General features: G+C 44.7%; 1 protein-coding gene across 1 annotated transcript in view; it reads left to right on the plus strand.

Annotated features, from left to right (window-relative positions):
- LOC135378997 (uncharacterized) overlaps positions 1 to 19,342 on the plus strand; it is a 355,209-nt gene that overhangs the window by 21,369 nt on the left and 314,498 nt on the right. Inside the window, exons 2-3 of the mRNA XM_064612222.1 lie at positions 16,176 to 16,246; positions 16,880 to 17,074. Of these exons, the coding sequence (XP_064468292.1) occupies positions 16,176 to 16,246; positions 16,880 to 17,074 (266 nt within the window). The remainder of the gene's footprint in view (positions 1 to 16,175; positions 16,247 to 16,879; positions 17,075 to 19,342) is intronic.

Consider the following 19,342-nt stretch of genomic DNA (forward strand, 5'->3'; position numbering starts at 1 on the left):
CTCTAGAGACGAGTCTTTCCTTCGCCCGCAATACGAGAGGATGAAAGAGCACACTATCGGCTCTTGCGTCCTGGAAAAAAATTAAAAGGAAACAGAAAATGCGGCCCAAGATAACGGCAGTCGCGATAGGGTCACCCGATAGATTTGTGTTTTTATTTTTGTTTCCGCAAGTTAAAGCTAATCTTCGACGCATGAGGCGGCACTGTGCTCTTTCACTCTCTCACACTGGGGATAAAGGAAAGCCGCTTCTTTGAAGATGCGCAATAAACCAAATCAAGAAAAAATGGCGTTCCTTCACGAATTTTTTGCGGACGATCTACCGAACGGATTTTTGTTCTGAGAACGGCTTTGGTATCTGGTGACCGAAGAGATCAGATGTTCTCATTGGAGCAACTTTGTAGCTTTTATAATTAAAAAGTTAATTTACGAAAGTTAATTATGACATTGCCTTAGGATTCTGTAATGCCCCCCTAGGGAGTGCCCTTCAGCATATGCTATATTGCAATTGATTTCATCTCGGAAAAAGTGATTGATATATTTTTGAAAAATCTGTTCACACTTAGTGTGGACCCCCTGTATATATATATATATATCAGATGTCAATGAGGAAGTTGTAGCACATTGATACAGTTGTAGTACAGTGATATATTTTTAAAAAATCTGTTCGCACTTAGCGTGGACACACTGTATATATAAAGAGGGGGAAAAGCCATTAAACAAATAAGTAAATGACGCTAGACGTGTTTGAAATTCAAACTTACAGATTAAGATGGCTTCTATGGCTGCACATAGAGGAACAGATACTCATAGAACGATGCGACAGCACCAGAGGACACTTGTTTCGCCGTGTTTGCGGCTCGTCAGCCCTGGGTAGCTGCGCATCGTTTGGGATTGGCAAACCAGGGGTCACTCAGCGAGCGATATCCACCTGGGAGGGTGACCGAGCACTCCTCAATGCCACAGTGCAAGCCAGTGAATTATAAAGAGGGGGGAAAAGCCATTAAAAAAATAGATAAATGATACTAGACGTGTTTGAAATTCAAACTTACAGTTAAGATGGCTTCTATGGCTGCACGTAGAGAAACAGATACTCATTGAACGATGCGACAGAACCAGAGGACACGTGTTTCGCCGTGTTTGCGGCTCGTCAGCCCTGGGTAGCTGCGCATCGTTCGCGATTGGCAAACCAGGGGTCACTCAGCGAGCGATATCCACCTGGGAGGTTGACCGAGCACTCCTCAATGCCACAGTGCAAGCCAGTGAATTATAAAGAGGGGGGAAAAGCCGTTAAAAAATAGGTAAATGATACTAGACGTGTTTGAAATTCAAACTTACAGTTAAGATGGCTTCTATGGCTGCACGTAGAGAAACAGATACTCATTGAACGATGCGACAGAACCAGAGGACACGTGTTTCGCCGTGTTTGCGGCTCGTCAGCCCTGGGTAGCTGCGCATCGTTCGGGATTGGCAAACCAGGGGTCACTCAGCGAGCGATATCCACCTGGGAGGGTGACCGAGCACTCCTCAATGCCATACTGCAAGCCAGTGAATTATAAAGAGGGGGGGAAAGCCATTAAAAAATAGGTAAATGATACTAGACGTGTTTGAAACTCAAACTTACAGTTAAGATGGCTTCTATGGCTGCACGTAGAGAAACAGATACTCATTGAACGATGCGACAGAACCAGAGGACACGTGTTTCGCCGTGTTTGCGGCTCGTCAGTCCTGGGTAGCTGCGCATCGTTCGGGATTGGCAAACCAGGGGTCACTCAGCGAGCGATATCCACCTGGGAGGGTGACCGAGCACTCCTCAATGCCACAGTGCAAGCCAGTGAATTATAAAGAGGGGGGAAAAGCCATTAAAAAAATAGGTAAATGATACTAGACGTGTTTGAAATTCAAACTTACAGTTAAGATGGCTTCTATGGCTGCACGTAGAGAAACAGTTACTCATTGAACGATGCGACAGAACCAGAGGACACGTGTTTCGCCGTGTCTGCGGCTCGTCAGCCCTGGGTAGCTGCGCATCGTTCGGGATTGGCAAACCAGGGGTCACTCAGCGAGCGATATCCACCTGGGAGGGTGACCGAGCACTCCTCAATGCCACAGTGCAAGCCAGTGAATTATAAAGAGGGGGAAAAGCCATTAAAAAATAGGTAAATGATACTAGACGTGTTTGAAATTCAAACTTACAGTTAAGATGGCTTCTATGGCTGCACGTAGAGAAACAGATACTCATTGAACGATGCGACAGAACCAGAGGACACGTGTTTCGCCGTGTTTGCGGCTCGTCAGCCCTGGGTACCTGCGCATCGTTCGGGATTGGCAAACCAGGGGTCACTCAGCGAGCGATATCTAGCTGGGAGGGTGACCGAGCACTCCTCAATGCCACAGTGCAAGCCAGTGAATTATAAAGAGGGGGAAAAGCCATTAAAAAAATAGGTGAATGATACTAGACGTGTTTGAAATTCAAACTTACAGTTAAGATGGCTTCTATGGCTGCACGTAGAGAAACAGATATTCATTGAACAATGCGACAGAACCAGAGGACACGTGTTTCGCCGTGTTTGCGGCTCTTCAGCCCTGGGTAGATGCGCATCGTTCGGGATTGGCAACCCAGGGGTCACTCAGCGAGCGATATCCACCTGGGAGGGTGACCGAGCACTCCTCAATGCCACAGTGCAAGTCAAGGAATTATAAAGAGGGGCAAAAGCCGTTAAAAAATAGGTAAATGATAGTAGACGTGTTTGAAATTCAAACTTACAGTTAAGATGGCTTCTATGGCTGCACGTAGAGAAACAGATACTCATTGAACGATGCGACAGAACCAGAGGACACGTGTTTCGCCGTGTTTGCGGCTCGTCAGCCCTGGGTAGCTGCGCATCGTTCGGGATTGGCAAACCAGGGGTCACTCAGCGAGCGATATCCACCTGGGAGGATGACCGAGCACTCCTCAATGCCACAGTGCAAGCCACTGAATTATAAAGAGCAGGGAAAAGCCATCAAAAAAATAGGTAAATGATACTAGACGTGTTTGAAATTCAAACTTACAGTTAAGATGGCTTCTATGGCTCCACGTAGGGAAGCAGATACTCATTGAACGATGCGACAGAACCAGAGGACACGTGTTTCGCCGTGTTTGCGGCTCGTCAGCCCTGGGTAGCTGCGCATCGTTCGGGATAGGCAAACCAGGGGTCACTCAGCGAGCGATATCCGCCTGGGAGGGTGACCGAGCACTCCTCAATGCCACAGTGCAAGCCAGTGAATTATAAACAGGGGGAAAAGCCATTAAAAAATAGGTAAATGATACTAGACGTGTTTGAAATTCAAACTTACAGTTAAGATGGCTTCTATGGCTGCACGTAGAGAAACAGATACTCATTGAACGATGCGACAGAACCAGAGGACACGTGTTTCGCCGTGTTTGCGGCTCGTCAGCCCTGGGTAGCTGCGCATCGTTCGGGATTGGCAAACCAGGGATCACTCAGCGAGCGATATCCACCTGGGAGGGTGACCGAGCACTCCTCAATGCCACAGTGCAAGCCAGTGAATTATAAAGAGGGGGGAAAAGCCAGTAAAAAAATAGGTAAATGATACTAGACGTGTTTGAAATTCAAACTTACAGTTAAGATGGCCTCTATGGCTGCACGTAGAGAAACAGATACTCATTGAACGATGCGACAGAACCAGAGGACACGTGTTTCGCCGTGTTTGCGGCTCGTCAGCCCTGGGTAGCTGCGCATCGTTCGGGATTGGCAAACCAGGGGTCACTCAGCGAGCGATATCCACCTGGGAGGGTGACCGAGCACTCCTCAATGCCACAGTGCAAGCCAGTGAATTATAAAGAGGGGGAAAAGCCATTAAAAAATAGGTAAATGATACTAGACGTGTTTGAAATTCAAACTTACAGTTAAGATGGCTTCTATGTCTGCACGTAGAGAAACAGATACTCATTGAACGATGCGACAGAACCAGAGGACACGTGTTTCGCCGTGTTTGCGGCTCGTCAGCCCTGGGTAGCTGCGCATCGTTCGGGATTGGCAAACCAGGGATCACTCAGCGAGCGATATCCACCTGGGAGGGTGACCGAGCACTCCTCAATGCCACAGTGCAAGCCAGTGAATTATAAAGAGGGGGGAAAAGCCAGTAAAAAAATAGGTAAATGATACTAGACGTGTTTGAAATTCAAACTTACAGTTAAGATGGCCTCTATGGCTGCACGTAGAGAAACAGATACTCATTGAACGATGCGACAGAACCTGAGGACACGTCTTTCGTCGTGTTTGCGACTCGTCAGCCCTGGGTATCTGCGCATCGTTCGGGATTGGCAAACCAGGGGTCACTCAGCGAGCGATATCCACCTGGGAGGGTGACCGAGCACTCCTCAATGCCACAGTGCAAGCCAGTGAATTATAAAGAGGGGGAAAGCCATTAAAAAATAGGTAAATGATACTAGACGTGTTTTAAATTCAAACTTACAGTTAAGATGACTTCTATGGCTGCACGTAGAGAAACAGATACTCATTGAACGATGCGACAGAAGCAGAGGACACGTGTTTCGCCGTGTTTGCGGGTCGTCAGCCCTGGGTAGCTGCGCATCGTTCGGGATTGGCAAACCAGGGGTCACTCAGCGAGCGATATCTAGCTGGGAGGGTGACCGAGCACTCCTCAATGCCACAGTGCAAGCCAGTGAATTATAAAGAGGGGGAAAAGCCATTAAAAAAATAGGTAAATGATACTAGACGTGTTTGAAATTCAAACTTACAGTTAAGATGGCTTCTATGGCTGCACGTAGAGAAACAGATATTCATTGAACAATGCGACAGAACCAGAGGACACGTGTTTCGCCGTGTTTGCGGCTCTTCAGCCCTGGGTAGATGCGCATCGTTCGGGATTGGCAAACCAGGGGTCACTCAGCGAGCGATATCCACCTGGGAGGGTGACCGAGCACTCCTCAATGCCACAGTGCAAGTCAAGGAATAATAAAGAGGGGCAAAAGCCGTTAAAAAATAGGTAAATGATACTAGACGTGTTTGAAATTCAAACTTACAGTTAAGATGGCTTCTATGGCTGCACGTAGAGAAACAGATACTCATTGAACGATGCGACAGAACCAGAGGACACGTGTTTCGCCGTGTTTGCGGCTCGTCAGCCCTGGGTACCTGCGCATCGTTCGGGATTGGCAAACCAGGGGTCACTCAGCGAGCGATATCTAGCTGGGAGGGTGACCGAGCACTCCTCAATGCCACACTGCAAGCCAGTGAATTATAAAGAGGGGGAAAAGCCATTAAAAAATAGGTAAATGATACTAGACGTGTTTGAAATTCAAACTTACAGTTAAGATGGCTTCTATGGCTGCACGTAGAGAAACAGATATTCATTGAACAATGCGACAGAACCAGAGGACACGTGTTTCGCCGTGTTTGCGGCTCTTCAGCCCTGGGTAGATGCGCATCGTTCGGGATTGGCAAACCAGGTGTCACTCAGCGAGCGATATCCACCTGGGAGGTTGACCGAGCACTCCTCAATGCCACAGTGCAAGCCACTGAATTATAAAGAGCAGGGAAAAGCCATAAAAAAATAGGTAAATGATACTAGACGTGTTTGAAATTCAAACTTACAGTTAAGATGGCCTCTATGGCTGCACGCAGAGAAACAGATACTCATTGAACGATGCGACAGAACCAGAGGACACGTGTTTCGTCGTGTTTGCGACTCGTCAGCCCTGGGTATCTGCGCATCGTTCGGGATTGGCAAACCAGGGTCACTCAGCGAGCGATATCCACCTGGGAGGGTGACCGAGCACTCCTCAATGCCACAGTGCAAGCCAGTGATTTATAAAGAGGGGGAAAAGCCATTAAAAAATAGGTAAATGATACTAGACGTGTTTGAAATTCAAACTTACAGTTAAGATGGCTTCTATGGCTGCACGTAGAGAAACAGATACTCATTGAACGATGCGACAGAACCAGAGGACACGTGTTTCGCCGTGTTTGCGGCTCGTCAGCCCTGGGTAGCTGCGCATCGTTCGGGATTGGCAAACCAGGGGTCACTCAGCGAGCGATATCCACCTGGGAGGGTGACCGAGCACTCCTCAATGCCACAGTGCAAGCCACTGAATTATAAAGAGCAGGGAAAAGCCATCAAAAAAATAGGTAAATGATACTAGACGTGTTTGAAATTCAAACTTACAGTTAAGATGGCTTCTATGGCTGCAGGTAGGGAAGCAGATACTCATTGAACGATGCGACAGAACCAGAGGACACGTGTTTCGCCGTGTTTGCGGCTCGTCAGCCCTGGGTAGCTGCGCATCGTTCGGGATAGGCAAACCAGGGGTCACTCAGCGAGCGATATCCGCCTGGGAGGGTGACCGAGCACTCCTCAATGCCACAGTGCAAGCCAGTGAATTATAAAGAGGGGGGAAAGCCATTAAAAAAATAGGTAAATGATACTAGACGTGTTTGAAATTCAAACTTACAGTTAAGATGACTTCTATGGCTGCACGTAGAGAAACAGATACTCATTGAACGATGCGACAGCACCAGAGGACACGTGTTTCGCCGTGTTTGCGGCTGGCACCTGCGACCATCGCACGGGTGACAGCCGTTTCCTGGATGCGCTGCTTTATTAACCTTAGAACTAACTAGATTATTTATTTATTTATTTATTATATACCTTAAGTGCCATTGCTATGGCATTACATAAGGGGGGAAACAATAGGAAAAGGATACATATAAAAAAACACGACAATCACAAGAAAGCACAACCATAAAGCTGTTACCTACTCTAAGTACAATCTCTCACAGGCCCTAGTAAAAATATCAATGTTATTATTCATGACAACCTCTTCAGGCAAAGAATTCCAATCACGGATGCCTGTCTGAAGGGGGGAATTATAAAAATAGCCTGTCATGCCAAATGTCGTCTTAAGCTTGTGATGGTGGTCAAGACGGGCCGATATGTGGTGGGCTGGTTCAATATACGAAGAGCCATTGAGGAAAAGCCGAAAAATGTTCACCAGCCTTTTAACCTTCCTTCTGTTAGCAAGAAGTGGGATGCACTTTGATTGCTTGAATTCGGTAATGCTGGTCCAGTCATATTTTTTAAAGGTAAACGGATAAAACTGCCTTGTCTTGAACGGCCTCGATTTGTTCAATTAAATACTTCTGGGAGGGATTCCAAATAATGGACGCATATTTCAATTTACTTCGGACCAAAGTGTTGTAGGCCATTAATCTAACATCTGTAGATGCCAAGCGCAATACACGTCGTAGAAACCCCAGAGTATGAGTTGCTTTGTGAGAAATTTCATTAATGTGATGTGACCACGACAAGTTATGAGCCAGATGAACCCCCAGGTACTTATATATCATGACCCTCTCCAGATTCCAATCACCAAATACGTAGGTATTACAGTATTGCGTCTTCGCCCTGGTTGAAGGTCATAAATTTACTTTTTTCTACATTAACCTCCATCTGCCATACAGTACACCAACTTTTAATGTTCGTTAAATCAGACTGCAAAATTAAATGATCGAAGTTATCTCTAATAGGACGGTAAAGGACGATATCATCAGCATAAAACCTAATGCTGGATTGTATTGAATTTGGCAGGTCATTAATATAGATCAAATATAACAAAGGGCCCAGGACTGACCCCTGTGGTACGCCAGAGACTACTTCGGAAACGTTGGACATAGCCGTACCCCACTTAACTCTCTGTGTTCTTCCTTGTAAGAAAGAACCAATCCAGTTTACAATTGTATGGTGAAGGCCAAGATATTTTACCTTGTTAATCAATCGTTGGTGTGGGACAAGGTCGAATGCTTTAGCCAAGTCTATAAATATTGCATCAGTTTGTATGCCTAAGTTAAGGTTATTAAAAATGTCAGTGACAAATTCAAACAGTTGACCCTCGCAGAAGAACCCACTTCTGAAGCCATGCTGGTTTACATAAAAGAAGCCGTGGGCAACCAAATGCTTCATAACAACACAAAATATAATGTGTTCAAGCACCTTGCATGAGACGCAAGTGAGTGAGATTGGCCGAAAGCACTCAATTGTTGGGGAGGGGACCTTCGGTATGGGAACGACAACCGAATGCTTCCAGTCTCCAGGTATCGCTGCAGTGTCAAGTGACTGCTGAAATATAATCGCAAGGTTCCTACTGGCCACATGCTTAGTCATTTTTAAAAACTTAGTGGAGATACCATCGCAACCCGGAGACGACGAGAGAGGCAAGTCATTTATAATTTTACATATGCCGTCTGTAGAGACAATGATCGGATCTTGCATGGTATCACGAATGCATATTTGTACGGGTGGGCAAGGAAGCGCCTCTCTAGTAAACACTGATGAAAAGAACTCAGTTAATCCGTCCACTGCATCATCATCCGCGAGGGACACGCCCTGCGTATCGACAACTACAGGCCTACTCTCACCCATCTCTGCCCTAACAACAGACCAAAATTTCTTCGGATTCGAGGACAACAATCTACAAAGGTCGTGATTATAAAACCTGTGTTTGGCATTTCTTATGGCATATTTGTATTCACGGGCTACTTTGAAATACAAGGACCACTGAGACTCCGTGCCACGATATTTTGCCTCACGGTATACTCTCTTTTTTTTATTCAACAATTTTTTAAGCTTAGAGTTGAACCATGGATTTTTGTCAGATGACTTAACGATAATTTTTGGAATAAACTTCTTAGCGCAGTCAAGCATAGCATCTCTAAACAATAACCAGTTAACATTAACCGGATTCCGTGCCCATGTATGAGAGAGTCTCATATAAAATTCTTCTAGATAACTATTCATACCTTCCACATTGGCCCCATTGTAGTCATAAATATATTTCCGGGTGTCTCTTCTCCTTGATACCTCAAAGCGCATGGTTACTGCTACGGCTCTATGATCACTGACTTCTTCTAGAACGTCAACTTGCGTAATCTTTTCAGGAGTGTTTATAAGGAAAATATCGAACACGGCGTCACCGCGGGTATTATCTAACACTGCTTGCGAAAAACCAAACTCTTCACAAAAGTGCAACATAGCCCTACTTTCGGCTTGATTGTGATGTGAAGGGTCCGGTCTTTTAAAGTGCCAGTTAATACCGGGAAAATTAAAATCACCAGCCAAGACAACAGAATTGTTAGGAAACCGTCGAAAAATATCCTGAACACAGATACACAAGTCATCTATAAAGTGAGGGCTAGCATCAGGGGGGCGATAACAGCAACCTACGATAACATAAGAGTGTAGCACTCTAACTTTAACAAAAACTATTTCTAATTCACTATCGCAGTGTACAAGCTGCCCAAGCAGCAAAATGTACTGAAGGTCGAGTGCAATAGGGGTGGACGGGTAGGTGGAAGGCCTTGAACAAACTCGTGAAACTGAAGAACATTGATAAGACACATACCGTCCACCCCTGTTGCACCCGGCTTTCAGTACATTCCCAAGCAGCACAATGTACTGGAAGTTGAGTGCATTAGGAGTGGACGGTATGTGTCTTATCAATGTTCTGTAGTTTCATGAATCTGTTCAAGGCCTTTGATCTACCCGTCCACCCCTATCGCACTCGACTTTCAGTGCATTTTGCTGCTTGGGTTGTGCTGCTTGGGTGGGAAGTCAGATTGTTGCGAACTGCAATGATAACACCTCCTCCACGCCTACCAATCCTATCTTTCCGATAGACACGGAATTTATTACTGAGTAATAGATTGTGGTCATAAATATTTTTATCAAGCCATGTTTCGGTGCCAGCAATGATATCGCCACCACAAGCATCAGCAATCGCTGCAACAACTTCTTCAACAGATAACAGACTACGAAAATTAAAAACAAGGGCTACAAGTTGAGAACTGGCCGGTGCATCAACGTTGCAACGTCATTTGGCTGTTGCCTGTTCACGGCCCCCTTTGGTGCAGCTATCACGATTCACAATACTTATTTTGGAACTAGTTTCGTCATACATATATAACTGACCATCGATATACAACTTATCAAAAACAAGACGTATTTTTTTGCCACCGTCACGATAAGGTTTTCCAAAATCCCACAGCAATTTTCGTATTTGTCGCATACGTTGCGAATAATCTTCTTCTATCCATACCCTTGGTTCATTGACATTTCTAAGTTTGGGTGCATTCTGTAGTATGGTTTGTCGTTGTTTATAGTTACAGAACTTAACAATAATTGGGCGATGATAATTGTCCTCTTTTTTCGCCAAGTCTGTGCACTCTTTCTACATCGCCCAGTGATAGGCCAAGATGTTCTTCAACGAAATTACGCAGAATGTTTTCGGTGTCGGACCAGGCCTCTACAGAGTGTTCTGGGATGCCTCTGAACATTAGGTTGTTTCGTCTCATTCGATTCTCAAGATTATCAACGTTTAGCAAACACTGTTTGACTTCTTTTTGAACACTTGGGAAGACCGCGTGGAACTCATTCACCTCCATGCGTATTTCGGTAACGTCCTGCTTTATAGTGTTAATGGTATCAGCGATGACTTCTAACTTCTGAATCCGTTCTGAAAGTTCTGTGATATTCTTTGCAGTATCACGTAACTTAAGTGTGTTCTCACGTTGGTTTTTAGCTGCACCAGAAGTCAAAGAGTCTATAGCAGATTGAATCTTATCCAACCTTTCAACGTCAATGGGTCCCGGGTTAAGCTCAATGTCTCCGGATAATAATAGTAGCCTCGTACAGAAATAATGAAACACCATGGAAGTTGCTCTCTTCATAAGCATCGCAGAGAAACAGAGAGAAAGCCAAATACAGTGGGGAGCAGAGATCAAGACAAACAAGTCGTTAAACGTAAGCAGCAGCAACAGCAATGTGCATGATATAAGGTAATTTCTACGTTTGGCTGGAGATGCAATTGGTTGGTTTGGAGCCGGCAGTATGTGTACCCAACGCATACACGTCATTGGAATAAAGTTACTAACCTGCGAGAGCAGAGCAAAGTTAACCGACATATCACAACGAGTGCCGGCTCCAAATCCCCAAAGGCTGTCGACGTGAAGATCCTTAAATATCATAGCGAGGAAGTCAGGTGACTGCACGTTAGCACATGTTGCCGAAGTCACAGAATGTTCATCAGAATCCTCTTGATAAGTGCGTGTCAGATGAACCTGTGAAGCGATAAATCTGTAAGCGATCTGTCTGTAAGCGATAAATCCTGTTAGCGATTATCGTGCAGGTTGCGCGCGCGCCTGTAAGTTACCCGCGGTGGCTGAGGGAAAATTTGTCCCATGCGCTACGATTGGAGAAGGATACTATGGTGACGGCTTAGTATATTGTTAACGCTTGGAATATTGCTGCTAAATGCTAAGACGAGTTTTACGGAACCATTATCTAACACGCGTTTGTGGTTTTGGAACAGGGCTTTGCGATCTGCTTTGCGGGCTTTGTTTAGAGCGTCGTCAACTGAGCTAGGTGGAAATTGACGACCGATGTATGTTTCCCTAAGTTCAGCTAGATTTCTGTCCAAGTCATCGTCACTGGAACAGATGCGCTTGTATCGAAGTGCTTGGCTGTAAGGGATGGCAAGTTTAGTATGACGCGGGTGACAATTGTTAAATGCTAGATACTGTTGAGAGTCTGTAGGTTTACGGAACAGGTTTGTGGACACGACCCCGTTGGTTCACTTTACTTGGACATCGAGAAAGTTAACAGTTAAAGCGGAATAAGAATGGGTGAACTTGATGGCCGGATGTGCTTTGTTAAAGCCGCTGATAAATGTGATTAGGTCATCTTCTGAGTGTGGCCACACCATGAAGATGTCGTCGAGGAACCGCTTGTAAAGCGTGGGCTTCTTCAGGCGTTTAGACAGAAATTCCTCCTCTAGAGCTCCCATAAAAATATTTGCATAGTTAGGTGGCATTTTTGTACCCATAGCCGTGCCATGAACTTGCAAGTAGTGCTTACCGTCAAATTTGAACTTGTTATTTTTGAGAATAAGATTGAGAAATGTGCATAGGACACAAGGATCGTATGAGGTATCAGACTATTTTGAAAATGACCTTTCCGCTGCAGCAATGCCATCCTCGTGGGGGATATTAGTATATAGAGAGGGAACGTCTAGCGTGACTAGCAAACTGGAAGAAGGAGGCTGACATTCACTTAAAATTTGAAGAAAGTGATTGGTGTCCCTAATGTAGGATGGTAGTTTAGGAGGTATATCTTTAAGAAGGTGGCCAATAAAGCTTGAAATGTTCTCGGTAGCTGTACCGTTGCATGAAACTATTGGGCGCCCTGGATTTCCAGGTTTATGGATTTTAGGGAGCATATAAAACCTGCCCGCTGCGGGGTCTTTGGGGAGTAGATAATCGTATAGGGTGGAATCTATCTTTTTACTTGCTTTTAGATCTTTTAGACTGCGGATAATATGAGCCGTAATTTCCTCTGTAGTGCCAGCCTCGAGGAGTTTGTAGAACGATGCGCACAATAATTGCCGGATGCCTTCGTTAATGTAGTTTTGTTTGTCCATTACTAAGATTGCACCACCTTTATCAGCTTTTTTAACGACTATGTCACTGCGGTCCCGAAGGTCAGAAAGGCTGCGCTGCTCAGCCGGCGTTAGATTTGGCTTCGATTTGCTGTTGCATGATATATATATATATATCAAAGTGAAATAATAAGACTTGGACTACAGATTACAGGAACGTTAACAAAAACTTATTTATTTAATGGGCAATTTAACACATAGATTAAAAAAAAAGAATGCTCGACGTTTCGACAGTGGCACTGTCTTCGTCAGGACAAATCTATCGAACGAATTTTTGTTCTGAAAACGGCTTTGGTATCTGGTGACCGAAGAGATCAGATGTTCTCATTGGAGCAACTTCGTAGCTTTTATAATTAAATAGTTAATTATTGAAAGTTAATTAAGACATTGCCTTAGGAGTCTGCTAATGCCCTCATAGGAAGTGCCCTTCAGCATATGCTATATTGCAATTGATTTCATCGCGGAAAAAGTGATAGATATATTTTTAAAATATATGGTCACATTTAGCTGAGAGACCCTGTATAGTGTATGACGAAGAATAAAAGTTCAGAAGGCCGCGAAGCAAATACAGTTATGAAGGATTGAAAGGCAAACAAATCAAGTAGGGGAAGTAATAAAGGGGGTGACTTACATTTATTAGAGTTTAAACTATTAGAAAGGTGCCTAAGAGGTATGGTCAAATGACTAAGAAATTAGCAAGGTGTCTTGAAGCTTTTGAGGTGTGTAGCGTGACCTCACAGTCGGGGTTCACTCCGCCAGGCAGTCGTCAGAAGGTCAACCTCGGGATTGTTGTTGTGTAAAGTCCAGGCGTGATGTGATCGTCCTTGGGGTCGGAAGGGTGTCATGAGTCCAGCTGAAAAAAAAAAAAAAAGGAAGCTGTACCTTGTCCAAGCAGTTAAAGTCTTATTGTTGAAAATATACCAGAATCATCGTTTATGGTGGACTGGAATTTGTAGATAAGGCAAGATTCGCGTTGTTCCCTTGATCAGTCGGAAACAAAGTTTGATTGAAGAAGGAAAATTGAAACTTCGTTAACTGAATGGCCCGATGTGGGATATTAGTATAGAGTATCCCTCTATACTAATATCCCGCACGAAGACGCCATTTCGGTCGCAGAGGCTGTCTTTTCAGAATACTCGGAAACTCCATGTGATTCATGTGTCCTGTCTACGCTACTAAAATTGATTCTGAAATTAATAACAACTTCGAATAAAACGGCAAACAATACTTACATATCAACGGCAGCTATGAACATCCTAATGGCACCTAATTATGTAATTCTATTCGTGGGAGCTTTGGAAGAAAAGTTCTCGAATGAACGCGAACTAAAGCACTCTCTTTACAAGCGCTATCTTGGTGTCATTTATGATCTGACCACACTCAGAAGACCACCTGCTAGAATTTATACGGAATTTCAACCTGTTGCGTCCCTCTATAAAGTTCACCGATTCCTGCCCAGCAATCACAGCTAACTTCCTGAATGTGCAAGATAAAATAACTGATGCTGCTTTACTGCTGATCTTTATCGTGAGCCTAAGGATTCACCAGTATTTGTCATTCAACAGTTGCCACCCACGACACACAAAATTGACTATCCCCTACTGCCAGGCTCTACGATATAGGAAAATCTGTTCAAGCGATGATATTATGGGAAGGAATCTTAACCAACTAAACGCAGCTTAGAAGATAGCTTGGTTCGCTCTCAAGTAACAGAACCAGAAAATTCACAAACTGACTGCCATTCATGCAACGGCAGTAGATGTCAGATTTGCAAACTAATGTAAAGGGCTCAATCAGTTAAGAGCATACACTAGCTTTTCCGTCAAAATCAATGAATATCTAGACTACAGCTCCTCCAATGTTGTCCACTTAACTCGGTGTAACGCCTGCCAAGCCAGACGAAATCGTCTTTTAGAACTAACCACCGATCAGTCGTGCCAAAAAAAAAAAAATCCCCCAGTTTCGCGTTATTTCAGCTAACCGAGCCATTCAATTGACGAAGTTTCAATTGTTCTTCTTCAATGAAACTTTGCTTCTGGTCGGTCACGGGGACAACGGTAATCTTACCCTATCTACAAATTCCAGTCCGCCATTAACGAAGACCCTGGTATATTGGCAACATCCTCGTGGCATCCGACCGTCAGTCACGCTACAATGATATCTTGTTTAACTTTGATTCACAAAAACACTCGATATAAAATTGATATAAGATATGCCATCATCTAATTATTTAGTCCGTATATTAGTAATTACTGCTCCTTGATCTCAATATGCTTGCTCCGTTCTGATGCCATCTGGTTGGTGCTAAGAGAGGTTGCTGCCTTGTTGTGTGCGAACAACATTTGCGATATCCGTGTGAGTTCTTGGGACCCATTTCTTCTGCGAAATGCTGAAGCTATAGCACCTCCCTTGCTGCCTGACGCATTGCCATGTATTCTGCTTCGACCGTTGACAGCGCTGCAGTTCGCTGATTTTTGCTGCTCGATGAGATAGCAGAACCTGCCAACGTGATTGCGTATCCGCTGAAAGACTTTCGGTCCTTCTTGTCTCCAGCCCGATCCGCGTCGCAAAAAGCATGAGCGCTGTTTGCGCTTCGGCGGTAAAACAGCCCGTGATTGTTTGCTTCACGTAGCGAAGGATGTGTTTTATTCCACTCCAGTGCTCCTCGCTCGGGTTGCTCAGTTGGCTCGTGTAGGCAGTTGCGAACGCCAGTTCCGGCCTTGTTCTGTCCGAGAGGTACAGTAGTGCTCCAACCGCTTGTCTGTACCTTCGTCCAAGCTCTCCACTTGAGCTCCCGCTCTCCGCTCTTTGGCACTTTCGGGATCCAGTGGTGAGGATGTCCTTTTTACGTTCGACATACGGAAAGCCTCCAAGATCTAGGATACAGTCTAGACCTCGTCCCGATCGATTTCCATCTCCTCGGGCCACTGAAGGCGTTCCTTGGGGGCCCCACTTCAGCTGCGTCGACGAGGTCAAGAATACGGTTCGATCATGGCTGCCAAGCGCTGGTAAAGATTTCTACCCTGCTGGATTCCAAGGCCTCGTGAAACACTGGGACAAGCGCATTAGTGCAGCTGAAGATTACGTTGAAAAATAAAAATAATTTCTCGCATGTAAGTTCATTTTAGTTTTGCAAAAAATGAAAAGTCCCGGTTTGACTTGAACACTCCTCGTATGTGTTCCAGCCTCAGAACATCGGTTCTCTCATGTTCAACAGTTGCCGATGGTGTCGTTCCCGTCGTATGAATGTGTGTATGAGTGAGAAAAATGCACGAGTGGAAGAGGGATGAGAGAGTGGTTGATTTGTCTTTTTAGATGACGCGCCCTTTGAAGTCGCTCGGGTGGTGAGTTAGCTTAGCTCAATTGGTAGAACCCTGGACCGGTAATACAGAAGATGTGGGTTCCAGTCCTACAGCTGGCTAACCTTTTCAGTGACTTCAATCTTTCATCATAAATATTCCATTCTGTTAATTTGAGTTCCCCATCGTGTCCGTTGTTTTAGTGTCGTCTCGTACTGAAGGAAATGTCACCCGTACACTGAAAAACTAGGCCCTGATTTATAAATTTAACCCCCAGAACAGACTATCGTATGGTATTTTAGATAGTCTGAGATGCAGGTGAAATGTTTTATTTTATTCTCTGTTCTGTCTTTGCATTGCAGGTCTCTACTCTTCGAAATTGTGACCGCTGTTCTCATCATCATCATCATCATGGCTGGAATCTTCACAGGATGTAAGAAACCTTAGTTCACAAAATCTTATTAGCGAATGCGTTTTGTTACGACGGTGAATTCATTTTCGTTTGTGACGTCAGTGGATGACTTAGTGCCCCTACTGATGCCTAGGCCAATAGTAAGTCTTAAAAATATAACTTGACGGTACAACTGAACGCATGTTGGAAACCCTGTAACCGCTATCACTGGGGCATGTCTGGGCCGACGAGCTTGCACGAACACTTCCAAACTTGCACAAAAGGCCTACGGTTACGAGAATGCAAATTGTCTAGCTGACGGCGCAGCCTCCTCGGGCTTTCTCTCTTCCCTACTGGCCGTGAAGCGACGTCATTCATCACCTTCGCAAACAAGACCGTATCTTGAACTGTCTTCACAGGGTGAGATTCGCGGCCCACCCACGACAGCCTTCAAATGTCCCCTTGATTTCTGCTTTCTGAGTGGACAGACACTTGGCCACGTGGTTTCTACAAGCTCTTCACTCTCCCTTGCGCGAGGACAAACTGTTTTAGCGTATTGGGGCACGTAGCAAGATAGAATAAGGTCACTCTAAAGGGCGATGTTACACTGTGTACCTTTGCTGTCCTTAGATTGATCGGGAGCGTATATTGATTTCGTTTTTTAAACATTATCAGCATCACAGACATTATCGGAGAACGAGAGTGCCACAAGCAGCACAGAAGAACTACGCAGAAATGAGGAGCACATTACCACCGATGCTCATCTGGAACTGCAGCCATTTACTCACGTAATGAGGGCATTGGATACACCTGAGGATAACGACACAGATATAACCGCATCTCCTGACGCCTCGCCGCCTGACTCCACTAGTAAGTGAATTGCTTAAATCGCATGTCACCATCCGTGGGACAGTTTTCCGAGCAAATGCCGGGATGAGAGGGCACCATTTCTACTGACAGCCGAACAGAAGCTTCGGGGTTTGAGAAATATTTTATTTTCTGCATGGGGAACAGCAGATAACGAGCAAGCAACCTTTTCCTTTGAGAAGTAATTGTGTGTATTCCTCTTTCTGAATATCTGGAACAGCTATACATGCAAATAAACCTTCCTAACAAACTGAACATGCGGCATTGCGAGAGCACATGGTATACTGCTCACTATTATCAGTCTGTATCTCTCAATGCCTTATGATTCTCAAATATGTTGCACATTACTATGCCACTAAGCCATACGTGCCGCGTCACTTTCGTCATGCGTCGACGGCTGCATAAATGCTCAAGTATGAATGAAGTGAACACACGTCAAATTGTACACGCAATTGGGTTGCACAGGTTCGGACAAAGGTTTACGGAACACGCGAGCGACGTGCTTTTTCTTTCTCTTCGGTGCGACACCCTGGCGACTGCCGGAAGCGGGAGAGTTCACTGTCTCGGAGGGGTGAAAGTGTGCGTTGTCAGCGACACACAGTGGTGGTTCCGGTGTGGCTTGGCTGAGCCTGGGAAGTGGAAGCTACCGCTGTGTGTTGCCAGCAGTGCACCCTTCCGCCACTCCGAAATAGTGGACACACCCGCTTACGACGGCCGCTAGGCTGTCGCGCTGAAGATGCACGCTGCGAGCATGTTCCGCAAACTTTAGTCCCAACCTGCACACGGATATAAGCAAGCATTTGTACGTTTGTCCTCTCGAAATGCAGTTCATGCTTAATGCACTCGAGGAAGGAATGCAGTGGGATTTGCGTTTCGTGATCATTTCACTTCTCGGGACAAAGAACAGATTTCCGCTCCAACCAGATATCCAGAAACTACATCGTAACGCAGGATCAGGATGAAACCACACTGAAAAAAATTACCGTATAATTTTCGTATATCCTAATGACAGCTGTGTTGCCAGACTTTTCTCATTAAAGTAACAGCCATTTTGGGAGAAGTAATGCCCCGTTAAATTTACGATAACTTTGATGTAGCCTGAATGCTGTTTTTCACCGGCTAAAATTACGGTGTCGTAAGAAAAATGAAGCCGTAAAATTTACATGAATTTTAATGGCAGCTATGTTGCCAGATCCTTCCCGTAATTTTCACAGTCACCAGAGAGACGGCGTTTGGTTGAAGCGTGAAAAGCACTGATTCCCACACATGTGGGGACACTACTGTAGGATATGTAATTGTGTGTGTCTTCCTCCAATGCATTTGCAAGTCATGCAATAAAGTGTGACAGAAGTCATAGAGCACAGTATCGACCATAATTGTACATACAGAGAAAGGGTGAAAAAATCCGAAAGCCTGATTGAAAGTTTGGAAAGGTTGAAACTCTGTTCGATATGCAGGGATCAAAACAACATTTGAGATTTACAGTGTCTCATACATTAAGTGTACCTGCTTACCAATTAAAACGGTCCTTTACGCTTCTGCTATTTTCTAAGCAGTACCAATTACTTCCTTGTAGGTTGTTTCTGTGTTCCTCAGCTTGCTACCTCTCCAGGGCTGATACACGGTACACTCCTGTAAGAAAGAAAATACAGGACATGTAGTACAACATCTGTTAGCATTGAAATGCAGCTCCACAGGCACATTCCACTGCATGTGTGCAGTGGAATGTGCCTGTGGAGCTGCATTACACATTGAGTATGGCGGCGGTAGTAAATATGACCTTTATACTGTTAGCTGAGCACTTCCCAATAAAGGCGAGGAAATATCTTAACGTCTTGTGCTGGTCATAAAGACCTTAAATCACTCATGTATAGATAGTACGTATATTGATTTACATCTTGATAGATATTGATGATTTTGTATGGAATGACTGTGTGTAGTGAAGACGCAATGACGTTACAGAGTGTTTGTCATTGCAGGTGTGGCCTAAAATTGTTGTAGAAAAACAACATGTTTGGTTGCAAAATAACCGTGCCGCAGTCACATAATCATAAATATCACTTTGAGATTATTTTTCAGAAAATGCGTACCAAGCTATTCAACAGATAGTTCCAATCACGAGATATTTGTCAAGTGGAAGAGTCAACAAAGTCCTTGGTCAAGAAAGTATATGTTTTGATGGCTAGTGCCACCTATTATCACCGTGCAGCAGATAAATTCACGCTACTGCTTTTTCCATAGGATATGCACCACAAAAATTCACGGCACACT

This window comes from Ornithodoros turicata, chromosome 1 (assembly GCF_037126465.1).
Source record: "Ornithodoros turicata isolate Travis chromosome 1, ASM3712646v1, whole genome shotgun sequence".
NCBI lineage: Eukaryota > Metazoa > Arthropoda > Arachnida > Ixodida > Argasidae > Ornithodoros > Ornithodoros turicata.